The sequence below is a fragment of the Pongo pygmaeus genome, chromosome 12 (genome assembly GCF_028885625.2).
Source record: "Pongo pygmaeus isolate AG05252 chromosome 12, NHGRI_mPonPyg2-v2.0_pri, whole genome shotgun sequence".
Lineage (NCBI taxonomy): Eukaryota > Metazoa > Chordata > Mammalia > Primates > Hominidae > Pongo > Pongo pygmaeus.
This window is the reverse complement of record NC_072385.2, coordinates 62,580,405-62,602,011: the sequence shown is the minus strand read 5'-3', so window position 1 is coordinate 62,602,011 and position 21,607 is coordinate 62,580,405. Positions and strand designations below refer to the sequence as shown.

Here is a 21,607-nt window from a genome sequence, read left to right as displayed (position 1 = left end):
CCTTGCTACACCCAGAGCTGCAGGAAGATGGGATATGTGGGAGAGCACCTTGTAAATGCCTGGTCATTCCTCATCTGTCACACCCCATTGCTGCCACTCCCTGAGTGCGAATTGCCATCTGTTTTTTGGGAATGAGTTAGTGCCACTCCCCTACTAGACCTTCAGCTTCCCAAGGACTGGAATCATGACATCTGTGTCTCCTCTCCCTCTAGTTCAGAAACAGAGCTAGAAACAGAGAAAGCGAGCGATAAATAACTACTCACATTTCCTGTGGGACGGCGTGATGCTAAGCTCTGTAAATGGGTTTTCTTCTTTCATCTCTGCAATAGCCAAGTATTATTGTCCCCATTTTAAAGATAAGACACTGAGGCTCAGGGGTTCCTGGAGGTGGTGCCTGGCCTCAGGTCCTAGGATGGAGAGGTGCTGGCTTGGCTAAGAGGTCAGGAAGCTTCCCAGCAGGGAGGGGGAATGCAGCAGTGTGCAGCGCTATGGTCCTTGAGGATCTGGTGGGACTGCTTCCCTCAGCAGTCAGATTCCAGAGGTGACAAATGGGAAAGGGTTTTCTTCTTTCCAGTCATTGCCTTTAGCTAGACTTGGCTGAATCTTCCTTGACCATCCCTTACTGATATCTTCTTCAAATGTCCCCTCTTCAGGGAGGCTGTATGTGCCATTCCATTAACAAAACAGTCACCCCCCTCCTTCCTTTCCGCTATCCTGCCACCTTTCTCTAAAGCAGTGCCCCCCAGAGTATGGCCCTTGGGCCACTGCCAGCCCATAAACTGTTACCTGTCTATGACATGGTAAGTACAGAAATAAAGAATAGATATTTAGAAAAGGCCTGGAGCAGTGGCTCATGCCTGTAATCCCAGCACTTTAGGAGGCTGAGGTGGGCAGATCACAAGGTCAGGAGTTCGAGACCAGCCTGGCCAACATGGTGAAACCCTGTCTCTAGCAAAAATACAAAAATTAGTTGGGTGTGATGGCACATGCCTATAATCCCAGCTACTCAGGAAGCTGAGGCAGGAGAATCACTTGAACCCCGGAGGTGGAAATTGCAGTGAGCCGAGATCATGCCACCGCACTCCAGCCTGGGCTACAGAGTGAGACTCCATCTCAAAAAAAAACCAAATGTATATAGCAATCTTTCCAGTAATTAATTTTAATTGTATTTTTTAAAGTATTGGTCCTCAACAAAATTGGACACTTTATAAAGTGGTCCTCACCTCAAATCATTTGAGAAACACGGCTCAAAGCCCTCGCTGCCAATTGACAGACAGGCTTGTTTGTGTTTGTTGTTCATCCTCTGCCTCCCCAACTCCACTGCCCACTCCACATGGCAAGGATTCACTGGGCTTTGTTCACTGCTGATTCCCTGGGCCTCAATGTATATCTGATGAGTGAATGAATGGATAAATGAAGCAATCAACCTCAAGTAGATCTCATAACTTTCTGGTCACTTTTGGTTATTGAATCTGCATCTGCCAGGTGCGGTGATGTGCACCTGTAGTCCCAGAACTTGGGAGGCTGAGGCAAGAGGATCGCTCGAGGCCAGGATTTTGAGGCTGCCGTGCGCTCTCATCACACCAGTGTACTCCAGCCCGGGCAGAAAACCAACACTTTGTCTCTAAAAACAAAAATAAAGAAATAAACTCAATCCAATGTCCTTCAAAACACCAAACTCACATCTAGTTTAAATCTCATCTCCTGAAGCCCCACGCCTGCTTCCCCACTCAGAACAGCCTTGACTCACTGCTTGCCAGCAAGGTTTGAGGTTTGAGGAAAGCATATCTCACACAGGAGCATGAACACCCAGTCATCCTGCTGAAGAACTACAAAAGGACCCCTGCCCACTCTTTACCTCCTCCCAGTGCAGCCTCTGGAGGGGATTGTGATCTGTCTCAGTCACTTGCTCCCTCTTCCCCCAACAGCCACCTCCTCCAGGATCAGAGGGCAGGGGGTGGCTTCAAGGAGGCAGAGATCTTTTTAAAAGACTGGACATCTTCTGGTGTGAGGAGGGGAGGCACCAAGGCCTCACTTTCTGAAGGCCTTTGCTGAAGGGCCAGTCACTCCTAGCAGGTGGTGATGTCTGGCATGGCCCAGGTGGCCCAGTCTGTCTTGGCTCTGCCTGTCTTCTTAACCTGGGCAGCCCTCTGGCTCCAGCCTTCTCCTCCACCCATCTCTTGGCAACTTCTCAAAACCACAGCAGTTGCTGGACTATTAGATCTTCCAAAGGCTGGAAGGAACCAGCAAGGTCTTCCTGACCTTTTCTTATTGGGCCCTCCCCTCCAAGGTTCTTACCCTCCCTGCCGGTACACCTGCCCCAGCTCCAGGCGAGGAGCAGGGTTGGCCTCTATGTTCCCAGGGAAACAAGTCTGGGTGCTCCCATGGTGGCCCCCATGATATGGGCCTGTAGATGCTGTGGCCTGATGAGTTTCTGGACTGGGGCATGAATGCCAGTCTCTCCTTCTAGTGCCTACAAGTGATTGTTTTGGGCCCTCCCCCAACTTGCATCTGCAGGGCAGCACACCCTTCCTCCCATGAGGTTTTATGGCCCCCAGGGGACTGAGCCTCAGCTTCCTGCCCAGTTCCCTTTCCTCATGTAGACTAGGAAGGGGTTTGGAGCACCGGGTGTTGGGTAGTAGAGGCAGGGCCAGTTCTGCCTCCTCTCAGAGGCCCTGAAAAAGGCCTCTTCCATGATTCTGGTGACTTTCTTCAGACTGTGGCACCTCTTTGTCCTCATCTTTGAATGTGTGGCCATCAGAAGTCCCCCTCAACAACCTGCCACATCCAGTCACACTTGGTGTCACGCTGAGAAACTTGGCCTTTATAGGTGATGGGGTGGGAGGGTGCCGCTAAAAACTTCAAACCAGGCAATGGCCAGATTGGGTTAGAAAGAGCTCCCGCCAAAGGCAGCGTGGCGGCCAGCATGGAGGCAGAGACCTCACCATCCTCAGACGGGCATCTGGCCCCTCCTCTGGCCATGCCCCTCCCTACGGGATGAGGACTCTGCGAAGCCAAGGGGTCTCACCTGCCAGAAGCCTGTGCCCACCTTCGAGACCACCCATCCCTGCCATCAAAGTGTCCAGTTTCAGAATTCCCTGCCAAATGGCCCTGAGCAACATCCGGCACCTGCCCGGGCCTCTCCAGGGTCAGTCTTCCCAAAGGCAGACCACAGACATTATTCAGCACTCCAGGCCCAAGAAGCGGCCAATGGGGGGCTATTTGCAGAGTGTGAACAGGCTGGGGCAGCCACACACATGTGGGTCAGAGCCAGGGTGGGCCATGAGCCAGAGGCTTCCATTTTTTCTCTTGCCCCCAGCCCTCTAGATGTTACAGTTTAGACCTGGGGCAGAGACACCTTTAAAACACTGGTTTCTTCACCTTGAAATAACCTGGTGAGCTTTAAAAATTACTAGAGTCTGGGTCCCAGGTTCCCCCGTTCTGAGTTTATTGGTCCAAGGTGAGAAGTGAGTTAAGGGCTTAAAGCCCCCCATGTTCTCATGGGCAGCCAGGGTCGAGAGGTGCTGCTGTAGAGACAATGCCATGGTCCAGGTCAGAGAGAACAAAGGGAGAGAGGAGGGTCTGCTCTAGGGAGCTGGGAGACGGGTTCCTGCATGAGTGAGTGGGGGCAGCCATGATGGAACAGGGAGCGTGGGAAGCCTCTGTTTGGAGGACAGAGCTGCACATGTGGGGTTTGGGGTGTTTTTTGAGATATCCATGGGGAGATGTCTAGCAGGCAGGTGGATACATGGCTTGGATCTCAGTTCAGAGCTCTGGGCCTGAGGTAGAGTTGGAATTACCAGCACATAAATGGTGGCTGAGGCTGTGAACTTGACTGTGAGCCAAGGGCATGTGGGCCAAGAGGAGAACATCAGCTGTACTCCCAAACTCCATTCTCTGTCTGTCGATCCATTCCTCCATCCTAGGCCAGAGTCAGTTTAGCAGTAGAGGGGCCTTCATAATTTGGGGGACCAGAGTCCCTAATCAGTTTGCCTAGAGCAGGATGGTTGTGGGGAGACCTTAACAACAATCTGCTCTTCTTTCCCTCTTGCTCCACCCTCACACCCCACCCCCATCCCATCCACCACCTGCCCCAACCCCATGCCCTTCCTCTCCTTTCCTCCTGCCACCTGCCCCCACTTTGCTTTGCCTGTCCCATCTCCCTCCTTGACACCCCCTCCCCCACCCCAAGGTGAAGGTCTGGTTCCAGAACCGCCGCACCAAGCAGAAGAAAGACCAGAGCAGAGACCTGGAGAAGCGGGCGTCCTCCTCAGCCTCCGAGGCCTTTGCCACCTCCAACATTCTGCGGCTGCTGGAGCAGGGCCGGCTGCTCTCTGTGCCCAGGGCCCCCAGCCTCCTGGCGCTGACCCCTAGCCTGCCAGGCCTACCTGCTAGCCACAGGGGCACCTCCTTAGGTGACCCCAGGAACTCCTCCCCACGCCTCAACCCGCTGTCCTCGGCCTCAGCGTCCCCCCCACTGCCGCCCCCTCTGCCAGCTGTCTGCTTTTCCTCGGCCCCGCTCCTGGACCTGCCTGCCGGCTACGAACTCGGTTCCTCAGCCTTCGAGCCATACAACTGGCTAGAACGGAAAGTGGGCAGCGCCAGCAGCTGCAAGAAAGCTAACACTTAAGACTCCCACCCTGTGACACTGAGTCCCGAGCACAGCACCTTCCCAGTCTCCTGTGCCCCAGCGGACAGCACTGAGCAGGCCCCGGAGAGGAGGGGCAACAGCCACACGCTCCTTCCCACCTGCCCCCCAGCTCAGAGACTCACGGCCAAATGGCCTTGGTCCCGCAGCTTGTGTGCGTGAGTGCAGTGTGCGTGTGTGTGTCTCTCACTGAAATAAAAGGAAAACAATGACAAGAAGGGAAATGGTGCCCACAGCACAACTACTTACCCCTCAATCCCTTCTATCCCTCTTGTCACTGGAAGGGAAAATGGGCTTAGAGTCAGAGGGACCTCAGATGGGAGAGGGCAGAAACTGGGATTCTGGGGGCCAGGGGACTCACATGTGTGCGTCAGTAGGCACCTGACTCCCAGTCAATAGAGGCCCATGGCACCAACACGAATTCTTTGGTTAAATGTTGCCCTTTACAAGCTCTCTTTCAAACATAAAAATACTTGAGAGAGGGAAACATTGTCACCTTGAAGAGGGTGAATGGTGAAAGGGGAGACCAGGTCGAGAGAGAGGGAGAGAGAGCATCAAAGGTAAACCCAAGCAAGAGTCCAGATGTTTAGAGAGGGCCTACCCATCACAAACTGCAACATGAAACCCTTTACAATATCTATACACAGCCTGGCCAATGTGGGGAAACCCCATCTCTACTCAAAATACAAAAATTAGCTGGGTGTGATGGTGGGTGCTTGTAATCTCAGCCACTCAGGAGGCTGAAGCAGGAGAATCGCTTGAACCCAGGAGGTGGAGACTGCAGTGAGCCAAGATCATGCCTCTGCACTCCAGCCTGACAACAGAGGGAGACTCTGCCTCAAAAAAAAAAAAAAAAAAAAAATATATATATATATATATACACATATATATAATATATATTTCATATTGCTCAAACAATATAAAATTTTTTAAAGTTAAATAAGAGTCTTGCTCAAGACTCTTTTATTTAACTTTTTATTTTGCAGTAATTATAGATTTACAGGAAGCTGCAGAGATAGGACAGAGAAGTTCCTTCTATTGGCAGAAACTCAATAGTATGAGACAGATAGGCTTCATCTTCCCTAACTATAGTACAATATGAAAACTAGGAAATTGGCATTGGTACTGTGTGTGTGCATAGTGCCATGTCATTTTATAGATTCGTGGACTCACCGCTGCAATCCAGATGCAGACCTGTTCCATCACCACAGAGATCTTCCTCATGCTGCTCCTTGATGGTCACACCCACCCCCGCCCTCCACAGGAGAGTTCTTTGAAAGGATGGGCATTAGGAACCAGAGATCTGAAATGGGTCCTCAGGCGGGAGGATGCGGGGTAAGATTTTGACTCTGTGAACAGAAATAACAAGCACAGTCTCCTCCAGTCTGCTCTGAGAAACGTAGTAGCTGCTGCTTTGGTTTCAAATTGGCTGTCCTGAGTCACCTGGAGTGGGTGCTTGGGGACAGTGATCCCTAGGCAAACGTACTTCTGCCCTGCTCTCTGCTCAGTGGTATGGTTTGGGGAGGAGCTTAGAAATGCAGAAATCCCGAGCCTAGAATGAGGCATGGGGGTGACAAAAGACCTTGGGCTGGGCAGGTCCAGCTACCACCCAGGCTCCACCCTGCCTTGCCCAGCGGACCTGTACCACACTCCACTCACCAGGAGAAACCACAACTCTTAGTTTCATGACATGAGGAGAGAGTTCTTGGGAAGCAGTGGTGAGGTCTTGGGTGGAACCCAGGCCAGGCTGTGCACATAGCTTGATTTATAACTCCAGGTATTTAGTTATACAATACAGGGACCTCCATTTTCCTTTCTGACCTGGGCTGGAAAGGTCAGGGCAGGTCTGCTGTATAGAAATCTGGAGGTGAATGTGAGAAGATGAGACATGGTTCTATGATCAGATGGAGAGAGACCAGCCCTCGTTCTCAAGAACTCTCAATAGTATGTATGAGACAGACGGGCTTCAGGAGGCCCAGGTCTGTGGGTCGAGACACAGGCTCAGCTTTTGGGGGTTCACAGCCCAGTGGCAGGGACAAGAGAGGCCTCTCCTAAAGGGCATGACTTAGGAAAGAGGCTAGATGTGTAGTAAATCTTGGCTGCTAGAGAATCCAGAGAAGACTTCATGTAGGAGGTGGCACTGAGGCTGACCAGGAAATAATTCTCTACAGATGTTCAAAAAGATGTCAATGGAATTGTCGGGGGGCAGAAGTATCCAGGTATAGTCAGGACAAGGAGTGCAGGGTAAGGTCAGGTTGCGAGAACAGTGAAGAGAGGGCAGCCTGCCAGAAGTTGGGTGTGGAGAGACCAGAAAGAGCTGTGGTGAGGGACGAGTGTGGGAATGTTGACAGCACCTGATGGTCCAGGGGGAGGAATTGAATTCATACAGTTTGGGGTTGGTGGGGAGGAACTGCCTAGCACAGAAGAAGGAAAAAGCCAACCCTCCCCTCTGCCCTTCTCCCTCCACATCCTCCAGCTCTCAGGTGACCGGGGCCCCTCCCAGACCTGCACAGCACAACTTGGTGGGGGGAAAGCTTGGGAGCCAGAGCCCCGGGCTTCCTTGTTTACTGTCAATCTAGAGGAGGAGGAGAGGGAGTGGAGGGGGAGAGGGGAGGGGTGGCTGCAGGGGAAGGCTGAGCGGTTCTCTCCAGCTCCAGCTGGACCTGAAGTCTCAGAGCTGCCACCAGCAACAGGCTCAGGCACTGGGCTCCCAGCTGGGCACTGCTCCATGGCCATGGAGATAGACAGCAGGCCTGGGGGGCTCCCCAGCAGTGGCTGCAACCGAGAACACATGCAGGCGGTCACCCGAAACTACATCACTCACCCCCGTGTCAGTGAGTAGCCCCTCCACCATGGTGGGTGAGGTCAGGTTGGGGAGCTGGGGTGGGCTGCCAGGTTCCCGGGCCCCGCTTCTTGACTCAGAAAAGGAGGAGGACCCAAGACCTGGGGAGACCTGGAGGGCTCTCTGTCCAGCAGAGTGACGCAGTGGGGCCACCTGGACCAGGGGCCACCTCTGCAGGTGAAGGGTTGCAGGTCCCCAGCCCAGCCTACCCCAGAAGAGAGGGCTGGGGAGTAGTTGTCATCAGCCCAATCCTGCTGTAACACCCCAAGTCCAGAGACAGCTTCCAGTTGCCCCTGAGAGTGGGGTGTGCTGTGCACCTGCTTTTGTGTAACCGTGCCTGTGTGAGGAGTGTGCACCCAAGCACTCAGAGTCAGGTGGGGTGTGATTAAGTGTACTTGGAGTGGCGTGTGTGGCAGTGTAGAGTGTCAGCGCTCTCAGCCTGAGGAAATAGGTGCCCCGTGTGCGTCACATCAATGGGTGCATGTCGTGTGTGTGTTCTGGGGAGGGTGGCTGTGTGAATAAGCAGGTAGGAGCATGTGTCTAGGGGGTGCTCCCACCTTCACTTGGGGTAAGGAAATGTGTGACTGCATGCTTATGCACTCAGGGCAAAGGTGTGTGTGTGTGCACTTAGATGTGATGTACACGTGTGCATGTGCGCTCATGGAGAGAACACTTGTGTGTGTGTTCTGGCAGTGTCACATATCTGAGTATGGTGAGTGTGTGTACAGCTGGGATAAGAACGAGTATCCAGGTGTGGAGCATGGAAGTGTCTACAGGCACTGGGATGTACCCTTGTCAATTTCAGAGGGGAGGCCCTACTTGTGGCTCCTGTGCCTGTCCTGCAAGGGTGGCCCAGATGTCTGGGGCAAGGTCCAGAGGACCAAAGGGAACCCCTGCATCTCCTTGTCCAAGGTCACTCTCCCTGGCCTGGTGAATTCTCAGGCCGCCCTGCTCACTGGAGTAAACCAGCGTGGCCCGCCACAGCTATGCAAAGCCAGAGGCTCACTGGAGTAAACCAGCATGGCCCGCCACAGCTATGCAGAGCCAGAGGCTCCTAACAGGGCGTGTGGTGTGAGGGGAAGTGAGCCTGACACAGCCACCCCACCTCCCTCTGTTCCTCTGTTGCTATCCAGGCCAGGAGAGGAGGTGGAGTGAACTCCGAGGGTAGCTGAGGGGTGAGATCAGAGTAAAGGGGCCCAGGGGCACATGGGAGGAGAGCCCTGGGGTGTGGGGCACCTCCTGAGGCCTGAGGCAGGTGCTGAGGGTGGAGCACATTCCAGCTAAGAAGAAATGGTGAGAATGGGGTGGGTCAGATTTCTCAAAGAAGGCCTGTAGGCCGCGCCCCATGGAGCTGGGGGGAGGATAGGAGGTCCAGATTCTCCCTAGGCCAAAGCTAGGGTCACCAAGGGCCAGAAATATGCAGTGACTGGGTCCCCTTGGGTCCAGAGCCTAGGCCTGGAGCCCTGAGCTGGCATGTGTGACTCTTGCCAGTCTGTTGTGATGAGCCCCACTCCCTGCAGGCCGTCCCTCCTCCCTGCAGGCACTGGGGAGCTGCTGGGTGCTGAGAGTGGTGTGTGATCTGCATCTTCATGCTCTGCTTTCCTTCTTCCTGGAAAGTGCCCCCACCTCCTGATGCTCAGGGACCCTATAGGTACCATCTAACCCCACACTCCTGTGGGCAGGTTGGCCCAAGCCTGGAGCCACCTCTTTCCCACTCAGCCAGCTCTTTCCCACCCAGCCCCTTATGTATAGTCAACATGCCCTGGAGGTTCTGACCCAGGCTGGAACCCAGGGATGGCAGTGCCCCCATCCCCCGCCATGTTTGCATGTTTCCCTCGATGCTGGCTCTATATGGCCTCCACCCAGGAGAATGTGTTCACACCCAACAACCCAACAGCGGACCCAGAGCAAAGGTCAGTGCAGGGGAGCCCCTCTAGGCTCTGCTCCCTGCCAGCACCTTTACTTTTGCTGCCTATCAAGTGTCCTCACAGGATGCACCGGACCAGCCTCAGCCTAGCCCAGCCCAGATATCCTCCCACCCCCAGGGGAAGGCTGGGATTCCTTGGTGTGTCCCTTCATCCACAGTGTCTCCCAATCCCCTCCCCGCCTCACTGGCTTCCTCCTCAGGCTCTGGGAGTGGGAGGGATGGGGGGTGGGTGGTTCTCCCTGGGGCCTGTGGACAGGCACAGGGCTGTCAAGGGTTTGGAAATTTAGGGCTGCACCCTCAGTACACTGGAGGCAGGGCTGCTCTGTCCCTCTCCACCTGTCTCCTCCCCAGCCTGGCCTCCTACCCTGGGTCTGTAAGCACTCCCAGAAAGGAGAACTCTGGGAGAAAGCTGGGGGTGCCTAAGGGCAGGGAGGCCACGGGTGGAGGTGAGTCCAGGTGACTTAAGAGGCACTCCCTTCCCCCGGGGAGGTGGGCTAAAGAGGCCTGAGACTTTAAGGGTGATTTCACTGCAGTGGCTGAGAGAGGACTGGCCAGAAAGGAGGAGACACCAGAAAGAGTGGAGGCAGCCTGGGGAGCTGACCCTGCCAACATCCACCTTGGGAAAGAAGGGTCCCCTATGCCTCCCGTGGAGCTAGAATTGTTCCCCAAGGGCCTTGGCTCCCGGCTGGGGAGGAGGTATCCTGGAGCTTCATCTGTTTGGGCAGAAGATGTTGGGCTTGGAGGGTGGAGGTGCCCAGAAGGAGCAAAGATCAGGAAGGACAAGCTGGCAGCCTGGTTGGAGGGATGAAGCCAGGTCAGATCCCCGCAGATCCCCCAGGAGCTTGAGTGCCAAACCACTGGCTTTGCCTCGCCACCTCGGTTTCCTCAACTGGAAGCGGAAGGAGTCACACGGAGAGAGTCCCAACAAGCAGGGTCTTGGGCTAAAGAGCCCTCAGCTTCCAGCCCCTGCCCTCCCTCCCCTAATCCCTCCAGCGGGATCAGGGAGGAGGTGCGGGACCTGCTGCCCCGGGCTTGCCCCCACCCCGGCCTCACGCATGGGCGCCTGTCTCAGCCCTCTCCCAGGACGCTGCAGGTGTGGCTGGGCCAGCGCTAATTAGTGGGCCGCGCGGGAGCCCCGCTGAGCCTTTGACAGAAAAGGCGGTAGGGAGGTGGGGGCAGGGAGGCCCTCCACCAGCCAGAAGTCCGGAGCGCAACCCAAAGTGTCAGCTAAGACAATGGAGAGGGGGTGGGCCGGGCAGCTGGACGGAGTGTCTGCAAAGTCTCTGGAAGGCCCATGGAAGGAGCGCCCCTCGGGTCTTCTGATCCAGCCCTCTGCCTGTGGCAATGCACCCGCTTCCCTCTCCAAGGTCAAGGCGAACATCCCAGGGTTGCAGAGTGGCCCATAATCGCTGAGGGCTGCAGGATACCGTCTTGAACTGTGGTGCGTCCTACCAGAAACTAGCCCACTTTCTGGGCCTCGTTTTGCCACTCCATGCGAGGGACACACGGAGGTAGGGGCGGCAGTGTACAAACAAAAGGACCGGCTTGCAGTCAAGGACACCTCTGTTGCTCAGCCCCCATTTTGGCTGTGTCCAAACCAAACAGCCTAGAAGAAAAGATCAGGCTGGCTTAACAGGGGAGAGGCAGAGCACTAAGACGTCTGAGGGGAGAGACATCATCCCTCTAGGGTCCCTGTCTATAGTACTGTGGGACAGACAGCAGTGGGGAGAAGACCCAGTGGGCTGCAGTAGTCAGTCAAGGGCAAGGCCTTGAAGCATGTGCATAGTCCAATGCTGAACAGAAACAGCTGAGTAAGTGGATTATCTGCAATGAAGGGTCCAGGCCATGAAGCGATATGTTCACCCAGAGCCAGGCCTGGAGGCTGCGAGAAGCCCAGGAAGGCAACTCACAGCTGAGGCTGATGTGCTAAGATGTTGAGCTTCAATATCTCACCCCGGTCACCTGAGCGGCCTGGCTGGGGAAGGCATCTGACTCCCAGAGGACCTGCAGCAAGCACTTTGCAGCTGCCTCTAGGCCCCTTCCAGCCCAGCCCCTCCTCCTGAGGGAAGGGCTGTGTGGATCCCCTAATCCTCTGTCCCCCACTCTGCTGCTGCCCCCACTCCCAGGTGGAGTTGCTGGATGTCAGGGTTAATGGGGATTCTACATGACAGGGGCTGTGAAGTGGGGGAGCAGCTGTGAAGGAAGAGAGGAAGTTGAAAGACTTGTCTCCGGAGGCGGTGGAATTAGAAATGATTCCCTGGACTTTTCTGGTCCTTGGGCCCCATCCCCTCCCACACCCCCACCTCCCTATCCAGCCCACCCACCCTGCATCTTTTCATCACTGCTTTCTTCCCCCAGCGCAGCCCTTTGGCAGGTGTGGCATGCAAGATGCCAGCTCTCCCGGGGGCTTATAAAAATGAGGGTCTCTCCTGCCTGCCCCACATCTGTCTGCTTGCACAATCCACTAGCAATCCAGACAATCCGATCCAAACACCATGTGGGTGTGGGAGTGCTGTGGCTGTTTGGAGTTTTTTTTAATTGGTGGGAAGGGTAATGCCCAAGTCTCTGTCTCCTACCCTTTCTTGTTGAGGAGTCTTCCTATGCCCAACAGCCCCTTACCCCAGTACATCCTCTTTCTCTTCTACTCTCTGCCTTCTCAGAAAGTATGGCTGGTGCTAGGGGTGCAACCCTTTAGGCTGGTCAATGGGACTCTCATTTGGTTTGGAGGCTTGGGAAGGTCGGGAGGGGGCATGCAACGGTTCTGATGTGGGAAGTATGGGAAGGAGCAGATGGGGTCAGTTAACACCTTTCATAATCCATCCACAAAGATTTCTTTTTCTTTTTCTTTTCTTTTCTTTTTTTTTTTTTTTTGAGACAGGATCTTACTCTGTCACCCAGGCTGGAGTGCAACAATAGCATGATCAGAGCTCACTGCAGCCTCAACCTCCCTGGGCTCAGGTGATCCTCCCACCACAGCCCCCTGAGAGCTGGAACCACAGGCACGTTCCACCATGCCCAGCTAATTTTTTAATTTTTCTGTAGAGACGAGGCTTCACCACATTGCCCAGGCTGGTCTCGAACTCCTGGGCTCAAGTGATCCACCCACCTCAGCCTCCCAAAGTGCTGGGATTACAGGCGTGAGCCACTGTACCTGTCCAAATATTTCTTGAGTGTGTACCATATTCCCGTGGCACTATTCCACAAAGTGGGACACAACGATGAGAAACACAGATGATGTCTTGTCCTCCTGGAGGTGACAGGTCTTATTGCACCTGAAGCGAGCCTGTGCATGCCAGCCCACTGCCCCTCTTTCTGTTCCCCGAAGGCCCTGGATGAGTTCTTTCTCTCCTCTGCCAGAAGTGCCCTTTCCCCAGCTCCCTGGGGGCTGGCACCCCTTGACCCTGAAGGCTCAGCTCAAATGGCCCTTCCCATAAGATGCTTCCTCCAAGCGCACCCAGTCTGGTCTTCCCTCCCACTCTCGTTCACCCATCCTGATCTTTCCCTTAGGAGCACCTACTGCAGTTTGTAATTATGTTATTTGCTCTGTATCCTTCTTTTAGCCTGTAGGCACTTCACATTTTCATTTGTCACTTTCATTTGCCTAGCTTAGTACATAGAAGGCATCCATGCAGTAGATATGCTTGAAGAAAGGAAGCAGGGAGGGAAAGGAGGGAAAGAAAGAAGCAGATCTCAGAGGAAAGGAGAGGCAGAAGTGGAGAGCCAGGCCAAACCTTGAAGTCCTCCAGCACCCAGAGGTCTGAGAGCGAGGAGTGTGAGTCTTCAGAGGAGGCTGACGGGCAGCCCCAGAGGGGAGCTTCCAAAGAGCAGTGCGCCCAGGCTCTGAGTGTAGCCATCGGAGGCCACTGAAGCCAGAGTGGAGAAGGCCAAGGAGAGGGTGGAAGGTGGGGAAGGAAAGCCAGCAGTGAGGGGCCATGCTTGTGAGGGGAGTTGCTGGAGAAGGACTGGGACTGAGCGAGGTTTCTTTTGTACTGGAAACATCAGAGCTTCATGGGAAGACAAGAGAGGGAGAGAGAGACAGAGAGAGAGGCAAGGAGGCTCTGGTCCTTCACCCCATGGAGTCATCTCTGGGGCCTGTTTCCCGGTGCAGGGGAAGGACCCGCTATGAAGAAGCAGGGACACCTCCTTAGTGGGAATAGGAAGGAAGACGAGGGTGGCTCAGGTGCAGGGCAGGCAGGTCTGTAAGGTAGGTTTGAAGACAGGGAGCTGAGGGAGTTCCCCTGCTCTGGCAAAGTGCAAGTTGAACTTATCTTCTCTGGCTGTACTCGAGGCCCGGAGTTTTCCAAATGGTTATTACACTTGGAGGATCCTTATAAAAATCTGTGCAAGAATCACCGTGCCCAGTTGATCTTCCTAGTCCAAGTCCTGGTGAAAAGAGCTTAGATCAAACAAAAACAAGAAGCTTGACCGCACATATGCAGACTGGGAAGGGGAGGGACTTTTGGTTTTTCTTTGGCATGGGGTGGCTCGGGGCCAGGCTTGCCCAAAGCAGAAGGGTAAGTAAGCCGAGAACCAGTGTGGTCCAGTGAGAAGCACAGGGTGGGTTCCCAGCCCCAGTTCTGCTACAGATGTGCTGTGTGGCCCTGGGCAAGGCTTCTCACACTTCTGGATCCTATTTTCCTTGCCTGTGAAAGAGGGGTTGGGCCACTCCCCTCTGCATCCTGCCAGCCTGTGGCTGACCCAGGGGCCTCACAGACCCCCTGCCCACCTTGCCAAATGCCTTCATCTCAGGTGTCTCATCTCATTGGTGCATCACAAGAACCTCAGAGAAGGGCACTGGTATCCCAGGACTATGGGCAAGGGACTGTCCCAGGTCTCTCAGCCAGCCTCTAGCAGAACCAAAACTAGGCTTGCCTCCTGCAAGTCCACAGCTTCTTCTATGGGAGTTAGCAAGTATTTCTTGACATCTAACCCAATTCCCTCTGCAAGCTGAGCTCATTTTCCATGTGTGGGTCTCTGCAGCTGCCACATCTGCAGGCATTTCCCTCCTTGCCTTGCCTTTTCACTCCCTCCCCTCCCATGCTGAGCACCCAGTGAGCCTGGGGAGTCCAGGAACCTTGTGATGAGAGCAGAGGCCCCGTTTGGTTTTTCTCACTGACGCCTGCACCCCCTACACACCACACACACATACACACACACTGCTCAATCAGTGTGGGATGAATGGAGGGAAATGCGGTCCTGGTGAGGGCAGAGGAGGGCACTTTTCGGCCACAGCTGGGGGGCCAGGAGCTTTTGGAAAATGCTTGGAGTGAGAGAGGAGGGAGTGGGTGAGGTGGGGGTTGAAGCCAGAGGGGAAGCAGCCTCAGGGATGAGAGGCCTCTATGTGGTGGGGGCAGACTCTGAGGAGGCCTCTGCCCCCTGCCTGGCCCTCCCCCAGCCTCCTGCAGGTGTCCGAGCAGCAGGGGCCCTGCGGGCAGGGGCATGACCCTTACAGCAATGGTGGCTGGCCCTGTCACAGCTAATGACCCTGACGGCCCAGGCTGGGAAGGAGGTGGGGTGTGGAGAGGAAGGGAAGGCAGAGGATGCCTCTGTGTGTGTGAGCAGGGTGTTTGGGGTGAGACCCCTACTCACCCCCGCCCCTCCCCCAGCCTACAGGACTGTGTGCAGTGTGAACGGGCCCCTGGTGGTGCTGGACCGGGTCAAGGTAAGACTCTTCCGCCACCTCCCTGGCACTAAGGCCAAATCCCAGGGCGCCTCTCCCTTGCCCTGCAGGATTTCTTCTAAATTACCCTTTCCCTCCATGGCCCCCAGGGCCTGCTCTGTTCTCTCCATCCAGGCACCCACTCCCACTCTCCTTCCCTAGCTGTATCCCCAGCCGTCCAAGCTTTCTCCTCCCTGCCTTTTCAGTAAAAACCATAAAAACCCCATGGAGGCCCAGCCCTGGGCCTTGGGAAACCTCCTACTATCCCTAACAAGCTGTCCTGCCTCCGTTTCCCCATCAGTGGCATGGACGTACCTAACCTCCTCAGAGGAAGGCTGGATCACAGCACGGCTGTACCTAACCTCCTCGAGGGCTAGATTCTTCCCACCCTCAACTCTCACAGGGTCTTCTTTTAAGGGGAAAGAGGAGGAGGTGGCAAGTCAATGCCAACTAAATTTTCTAGGGATCCTGATGGCCTCCAAAGGCCTTTGGAATATCTCAGTCTCAGCAACATGGGTGGGAAGTGAAGTGGGCCCCACCAAAGGTAAGTGGGCTGTGGGCTATTTTGTAGCCCCTGGGAAACTGGCAGACACTGACAGTATCTTGAGTCCTGGGGTTGGGAATTCTTGAGCCATAAAGAGCCCTGCAAAGGTACAAGATCACTCTCTTATCCTCCCTCCACCAACCAGCCCCACTCCCTCAGCCACCCACCCCACCTCCTAGCTGAGCAAACTGGAAGTCTCAATGCCTCTTTGACCCCTCTTGTCCCAGACCCCACATCTGCCAGCGCCCACGTCTGTAGCTTCCTCCCACCCCACTGCTACCTTGTTACGGTGATGGCCTTGGGCTCCCAGCCTGGCACCCTCCTACCCTGTCTCTATCCTCCAGCCCTTCAGACCCGACCCTTGCATCAAATTTGCCCAGGGCTCTCCAGTGCCCTCAGCTTACAGGTCTTTTCTTTTCTTTTTTTTTTTTTTTTTTTTCCTGAGACGGAGTCTCACTCTGTCCCCCAGGCTGGAGTGCAGTGGCGCAATCTCGACTCACTGCAAGCTCCGCCCTCCGGGTTCATGCCATTCTCCTGCCTCAGCCTCCTGAGTAGCTGGGACTACAGGCGCCCGCCACCACGCCTGGCTGATTGTTTGTATTTTTAGTAGAGACGGGGTTTCCCCGTGTTAGCCAGGATGGTCTCGATCTCTTGACCTGGTGATCCGCCCGCCTCGGCCTCCCAAAATGCTGGGATTACAGGCGTGAGCCACCGCGCCCAGCTGCTTACAGGGCTTTTCTATGAGGGTGGCTGCAAGCCTTTCCACTCACTCTCATCACTCTCCCTTCCCTGTGTAGAAACCAACACCTGAAATAGTGTCTGCATGGGGCTGCCATTTGAGATCTCTGGGCACTTGCATATCATTTTTTTAAAATGTGATCAGTAATGTATGTTTATTAACAAATTAAATAACGAGATCTCACCGCCAGTTTCACTGCTATAATTTTAAAGTAGTGATGAGCACAAATACTATTTTGAGATACCTGCAACGACTGTAATGTGGTATGAAAATATCTGTGATTTCTGATGGTAACAAAGTCACAGGTACCGTGGAACTGCTAATTCTACTGTGGTTTGTTCCTTACATTCAGAACTAGAGGAAACACTAAATTTGTGTAAACGTTAATGAATGTAAAAATGTAACTTTCCCACTCAAGATCACAGAAGCCCTGAGTTCTCTCTGTAGACTCTGAGATAGGTTCCAGGCAAAGAACCCTTCTTACAATTAGTTGGACAAGAGGATAGAGTATGTAGAAAGGAATGACAAAGATTGGGGGCTTGTGTCTGTGCATTTTATAAAAGACACAAAATAATTGTACATATTCCTGGGGTACACAATGATGTTTTGATACATATAATGCATAGTGATCAGGTCAGGGCAATTAGCATATCCATCATCTCCAGCATCCTTTCTTTGTGTTGGGAATATTAGTATCCTCTTTCTGGCTATTTGAAGATATACATATATATATATATATATATATATAGTTGTTAACTACAGTCATCCTATTGTGGTATAGAACACTAGAACTTATTGCTCCTGGCTAGCTGTAATTTTGTGCACAGATTTTTCCCTCTGCCTCCTAGACTACACTTCCCCCTATTCCCTCCCTCTGACTCATCCCCGGGGTTGAGAGGTCACCTTCTCCTGGATGCCTCTCCCTCTTCTCTACTTTTTGCGGTTCTATTAGTGGCATCCGCTGAGGTATTTGGTCAAGATCTGGCCATGTATCTCCTCCCTGCCCTTCCCCACACACACCATGCCCTGCTATTGGCCATGAACTGTGTTTTGTTCATCTTCAGAAGCCCAACACAGCATTTTTACTGAACACATAGGCTATAGTGGATGCTCAGCATGTTTGCTCAAAGGAAAGGTGAGTACATCAATGAGATAAATGAATGAATAAATGTTAGCATGACTAGCTATGGACCTGTCAAAACCTGAGCCAACAATATTAAATAAATCAGACCCATTCTTTGCTAACAAACAGATTCTGAGTTCATACGGACATTACCGCTTGACCCCCCAGTGTAAGGGACGCCCCAGGAGGAAGTATGGCTGAGTAGTTAAGTGTAGCACACTGGGTCTGGATTTTAATCCCAGATCCATCCCACTCTTTTCTACTAGCTACCTGCCAACCCTAGATCAACAGCATTAGCACCGCCCAGGAACGTGTTAGAAATACAAATTCTTGGGCTCCACCTCAGACTGACAGAATCAGAAGCTCTGGGGGTACGGCCCAGAAGTCTGTCCTCACAAGCCTTCCAGGTGAACTGATGCTCAAGTTAGAGAACCATCAATCTAGGATTTTAAATCCCAGTTTCCTCATCTATTAAATAATAATAGAATTATTGTGAGGGTCACATCAGACAAATGTAGTATTATTCCTCCTTGAGAACAGCCAGCAATATTTCTGCCTGGAATGCAGAAATGCTAATAAGCCTGATTAAACAGTTGGTGCCACCTCCTGCCTCCTCTCCACCTCCACCACACTCTCCACCAGACCTGCCATTCTCCATGGGACCCAGTGTGGCATGGAGTCGGAACCTATACAGGTGTTCACTTTCTCCACTGTAAAATGGGGCCGATCTAGGAAACCAGAACTAGGTCCCCAGACCTGTGGTTTTGCGACTATCGGATGCATCTGTAGCTTTGGCAGAGAAAAATAATTGGGTGGTGGAGGCACCTCTCCGCATCCCTCTCCGTTGGCCCTACCCACTTTCCCTCTTCCAGGATTTGGCAAATGCTACAATTCTGTTTCTACAGCGCCACCTTCTGCCCACATTGAATCACACAGGCAATTACTCTTGCTTCCGTCCTCAGATGTAAGAACATTTGAGGGAAGAATTTTGTGTAGATCAGAGGTTCTTAGCCCAGGGAATTAGGCCCTTGAAATTGTGTGCAGACCTTTGAAGGTATGCATGAATGCGCCTATGCATTTTTCTGGTAGGAGTTTCTACAGTTTCGTCTGATTTTCCAGGGCTTGTGACCCAGAAAAGGCTAACTCTCTGATTTGTATAAGTTAAATAAGCATCAGAATATCAGGGGTTCAGGCGGCTTGTTAACAGGCAGATTGCTGGGCCCCACCCCAGAGCTCTGATTCAGCATGTCTGGGGTAGGAGGCCCAAGAATGTACATTTCTATCAAGTTCTTAGGTGATGCTGCTGTTATGGAGACCACACGGAGAACCTCTGTTCTAGAGAATCTTCTGACTCCTGTATTCTGTGATTCAAATTGGTCCCTGTTTGAGAATTGGAGTAAGCACTCACCTTAACCACCAAACTCGATCCCCAGTGTCTGTGGTTGCTTTCAAAAGAGTCTGCATCAGCTCTGAAGACAATTTCCAAAGAGGAGCTCCCGCACTGCCCTGGCCATTGTCAGCAGGAGGGACCTTAGAGGCAGCATTCCTGTGCACAAATCCCGACAGGCTTGCTAAGAACTTCCAGTCCTCCGTGTGTACGCAGCAGCTCCCCTGTGCCTGGCCACTTGCTGGTTGAGAGCTCAGTTGAATCTCCAGCACGGGGTTATATTGCACTGAGTCATGCCCTCTTCCTGCAGCCCTCTTAGTAACCGACAGTGAGAGTTGTTGGGATCAGGCCTGCTCAGTATGCGGTTGGGAAATATGGCCCCTTAAGATACAAGCTCCTGGACTCGCTATCCCCCCACGGGAATTCTCCCAGGCACCCACTGCCATAATTGGTCATGAGATCCCACCACCACCAACAATAACGACGAACATCCAGCACACACTTAGAGCCTGGGGCTCTTCCTAAAGGTTCCAGACACTACACCCTCCATGCCTGAGTGTGAAAACCTGATGGCCCTTCCCCAGATCTGACCATAATTTCTGCCATTTAAAGTTCATTTTCTCTGATTTTGTCCTTCAGGGACACAGAACGCACGACTCTCCTCTCCACTCTCGTCTCCTGCCACCCTCCCTCCCTCACCCGCATAAACCCATATGAAAATGATCTTTTTTTTTTTTTTGGAGATGGTGTCTTGCTCTGTCGCCAGGCTGGCGTGCAGCGGCATGATCTCGGCTTACTGCATCCTTCGCCTCCCGGGTTCAAGCGATTTTCCTGCCTCAGCCTCCCGAGTAGCTAGGACTACAGAAAATGATCACTTTTAAATCACTCCATCGCCTGATTTCTTTGGGGCACACTCTGGCCTGTGTTCTGCACAGCAACTTTTCCCCTGAGGTTAAAACAGCCCTCCGTCACCTCCAGGGAGGTGACAAACAATGAGGCAGGGCCCGTTTCGTATCGAAACACAGGTTATCAGAGTGGGAGAGGAAAATGAGCCGGGACATGTGTTCCACGCGTTTCCCAGGCGCTCGCTGTCCGTGCTCCTGCGCTCCCTCTTGTGGTTGAGAACCCAAGACGCCTGGGTGTTCGCAGCTCCTCCCACCTCGGAGCCCTCCTCCCGGGCCGGCCTAGTGCTGAGGCTCCCACTCCGCAAGGCTGAGGGGTGGTTTGGGGAACCACAGGTCACCTTCCTGGCATCCTCTTCACAGGATAAGGAAGGACTCAAGGTAGAGCTTCCTTCCGTGTGATTGTCAGGGCTGCAAACCTTCTAGTCTCAAGTTCGACCAGCAGGGGTTCCCTGGCGGAGTGGCCACTACCTTGGTCACACCTTGCTGGGGAATTGGACCCTCCGCCCCAACCCCCAAGCTCTTAAGGTCACTAGTTTGTGGCCAGTAGGTGATATAACGATAGTAATGATGATGATAATCACCAGCACTGTGCTGTAACATGTCCTAAAAAGTATTATATTTTAATTGCAAAAATAATACATGCTCCTTGTAACTTAGTGAAAAAGAGAAAAGACACATAAAGTTAACTATCTGCCCCTAACCGCTTTATTCTCAGCCCCGAAAGACCCTGCTGTATACGCTCAAACACAGGCAAATATGTTAGAGGTTGACCTTGGGGTCAGTCCCTTGAGAGCCAAGGGACTGACAGTGGATCCACTGACAGTGTCAGCGGATACACATTTTACGCATTCTTTTGGATACTGGCATAGCAGGCGATAGTATGGATGTACTGTAACTTACTCAATAGTCTCATTATTGATAGACATTCGTATGTTCTCAGGTTTTGCCATTACAAATAGTACAATATTGTATCCCTTTTAAATGGACGCTTTTGTGGTTATAAGATAGATTCCCAGAAGTGGAATTGATGGTTCAAGTACTTTTTAATTTCAAATTAGATATTGACAATGTGGGGCAAGGTGGCTTGCCCAGAAGAGTTGTGGTAATTCACATTTCCACCAACCAGGTATGAGAGGAGCCACTTCCCCACATCCTTGCTGGCCCTGAATATGTTCTCTCTGTAGTTTTACCTATCTAGTAAATGAAAACTAGTATTGTCTCGCTTTTATCTACATTTCTCTGATAACTAGGAAGTTGAGTGTCTGTCTATATGTTTACCATTTTGATTTTGCTTCCTTCTCCGTGAAATCTTCCTACGAAGCAAGTTGTGCATACGGGAGCCCCTTGTTTATTGCTCACAGGCTATCTTTTGCAACAATAAATGAAACAAAGATTTCATCTATTGTGTCTCTGCCATACAGAAGTTTGAAATACTCATATGATCAAATATTTTTTGTTTATAGCTTCTGAATTTCTTGTCTTGCTTAAAGACATTGCTCATCTGTCTTTTAATTGGATTATTCAGAAAGATAGGAAAGAAGAAAAGCTCTTCCAGTATTTTTTAAAAATTGTTTTTACTTTATATTTAATTTTTTTTTACATGCCTGGAATGTATTTGGGTTTATGATGTGGTTATCTTCTAACTAGATATCCTCTTATGTTCTATATATTATTTCCCCTCTGAGAATTAATTAATATACAACATTTGTTCTATAATAGTCCTATAAAACCTGGGATCTTTTTCTGGACTTTTTTTCTTTCCTACTGATCCATTTGTCTACCTCATATCAATTTACTGCTTGATTTCAGTAGCTTTATAGCAAGTTTTAATAT

The 21,607-nt window shown here is 52.4% G+C and overlaps 2 protein-coding genes and 1 pseudogene across 3 annotated transcripts in view; 2 read left to right on the top strand and 1 right to left on the bottom strand.

Moving 5' to 3' along the window:
• The window catches only part of VAX2 (ventral anterior homeobox 2), a 32,809-nt gene extending 27,937 nt beyond the window's left edge, over positions 1–4,872 (top strand). For both annotated transcript variants that reach the window (XM_054476299.2, XM_063648593.1), the window contains exon 3: positions 4,193–4,872. In XM_054476299.2, the coding sequence (XP_054332274.1) occupies positions 4,193–4,630 (438 nt within the window). In that variant the 3' untranslated portion in view covers positions 4,631–4,872. The remainder of the gene's footprint in view (positions 1–4,192) is intronic.
• LOC129031007 (small nucleolar RNA U13) lies at positions 1,729–1,841 on the bottom strand (annotated as a pseudogene).
• A 2,423-nt stretch (positions 4,873–7,295) lies between the features above and the next one.
• Positions 7,296–21,607, top strand: part of ATP6V1B1 (ATPase H+ transporting V1 subunit B1) — a 29,400-nt gene continuing 15,088 nt past the window's right edge. Inside the window, exons 1-2 of the mRNA XM_054476297.2 lie at positions 7,296–7,482; positions 15,024–15,079. Of these exons, the coding sequence (XP_054332272.1) occupies positions 7,377–7,482; positions 15,024–15,079 (162 nt within the window). The 5' untranslated portion in view covers positions 7,296–7,376. The remainder of the gene's footprint in view (positions 7,483–15,023; positions 15,080–21,607) is intronic.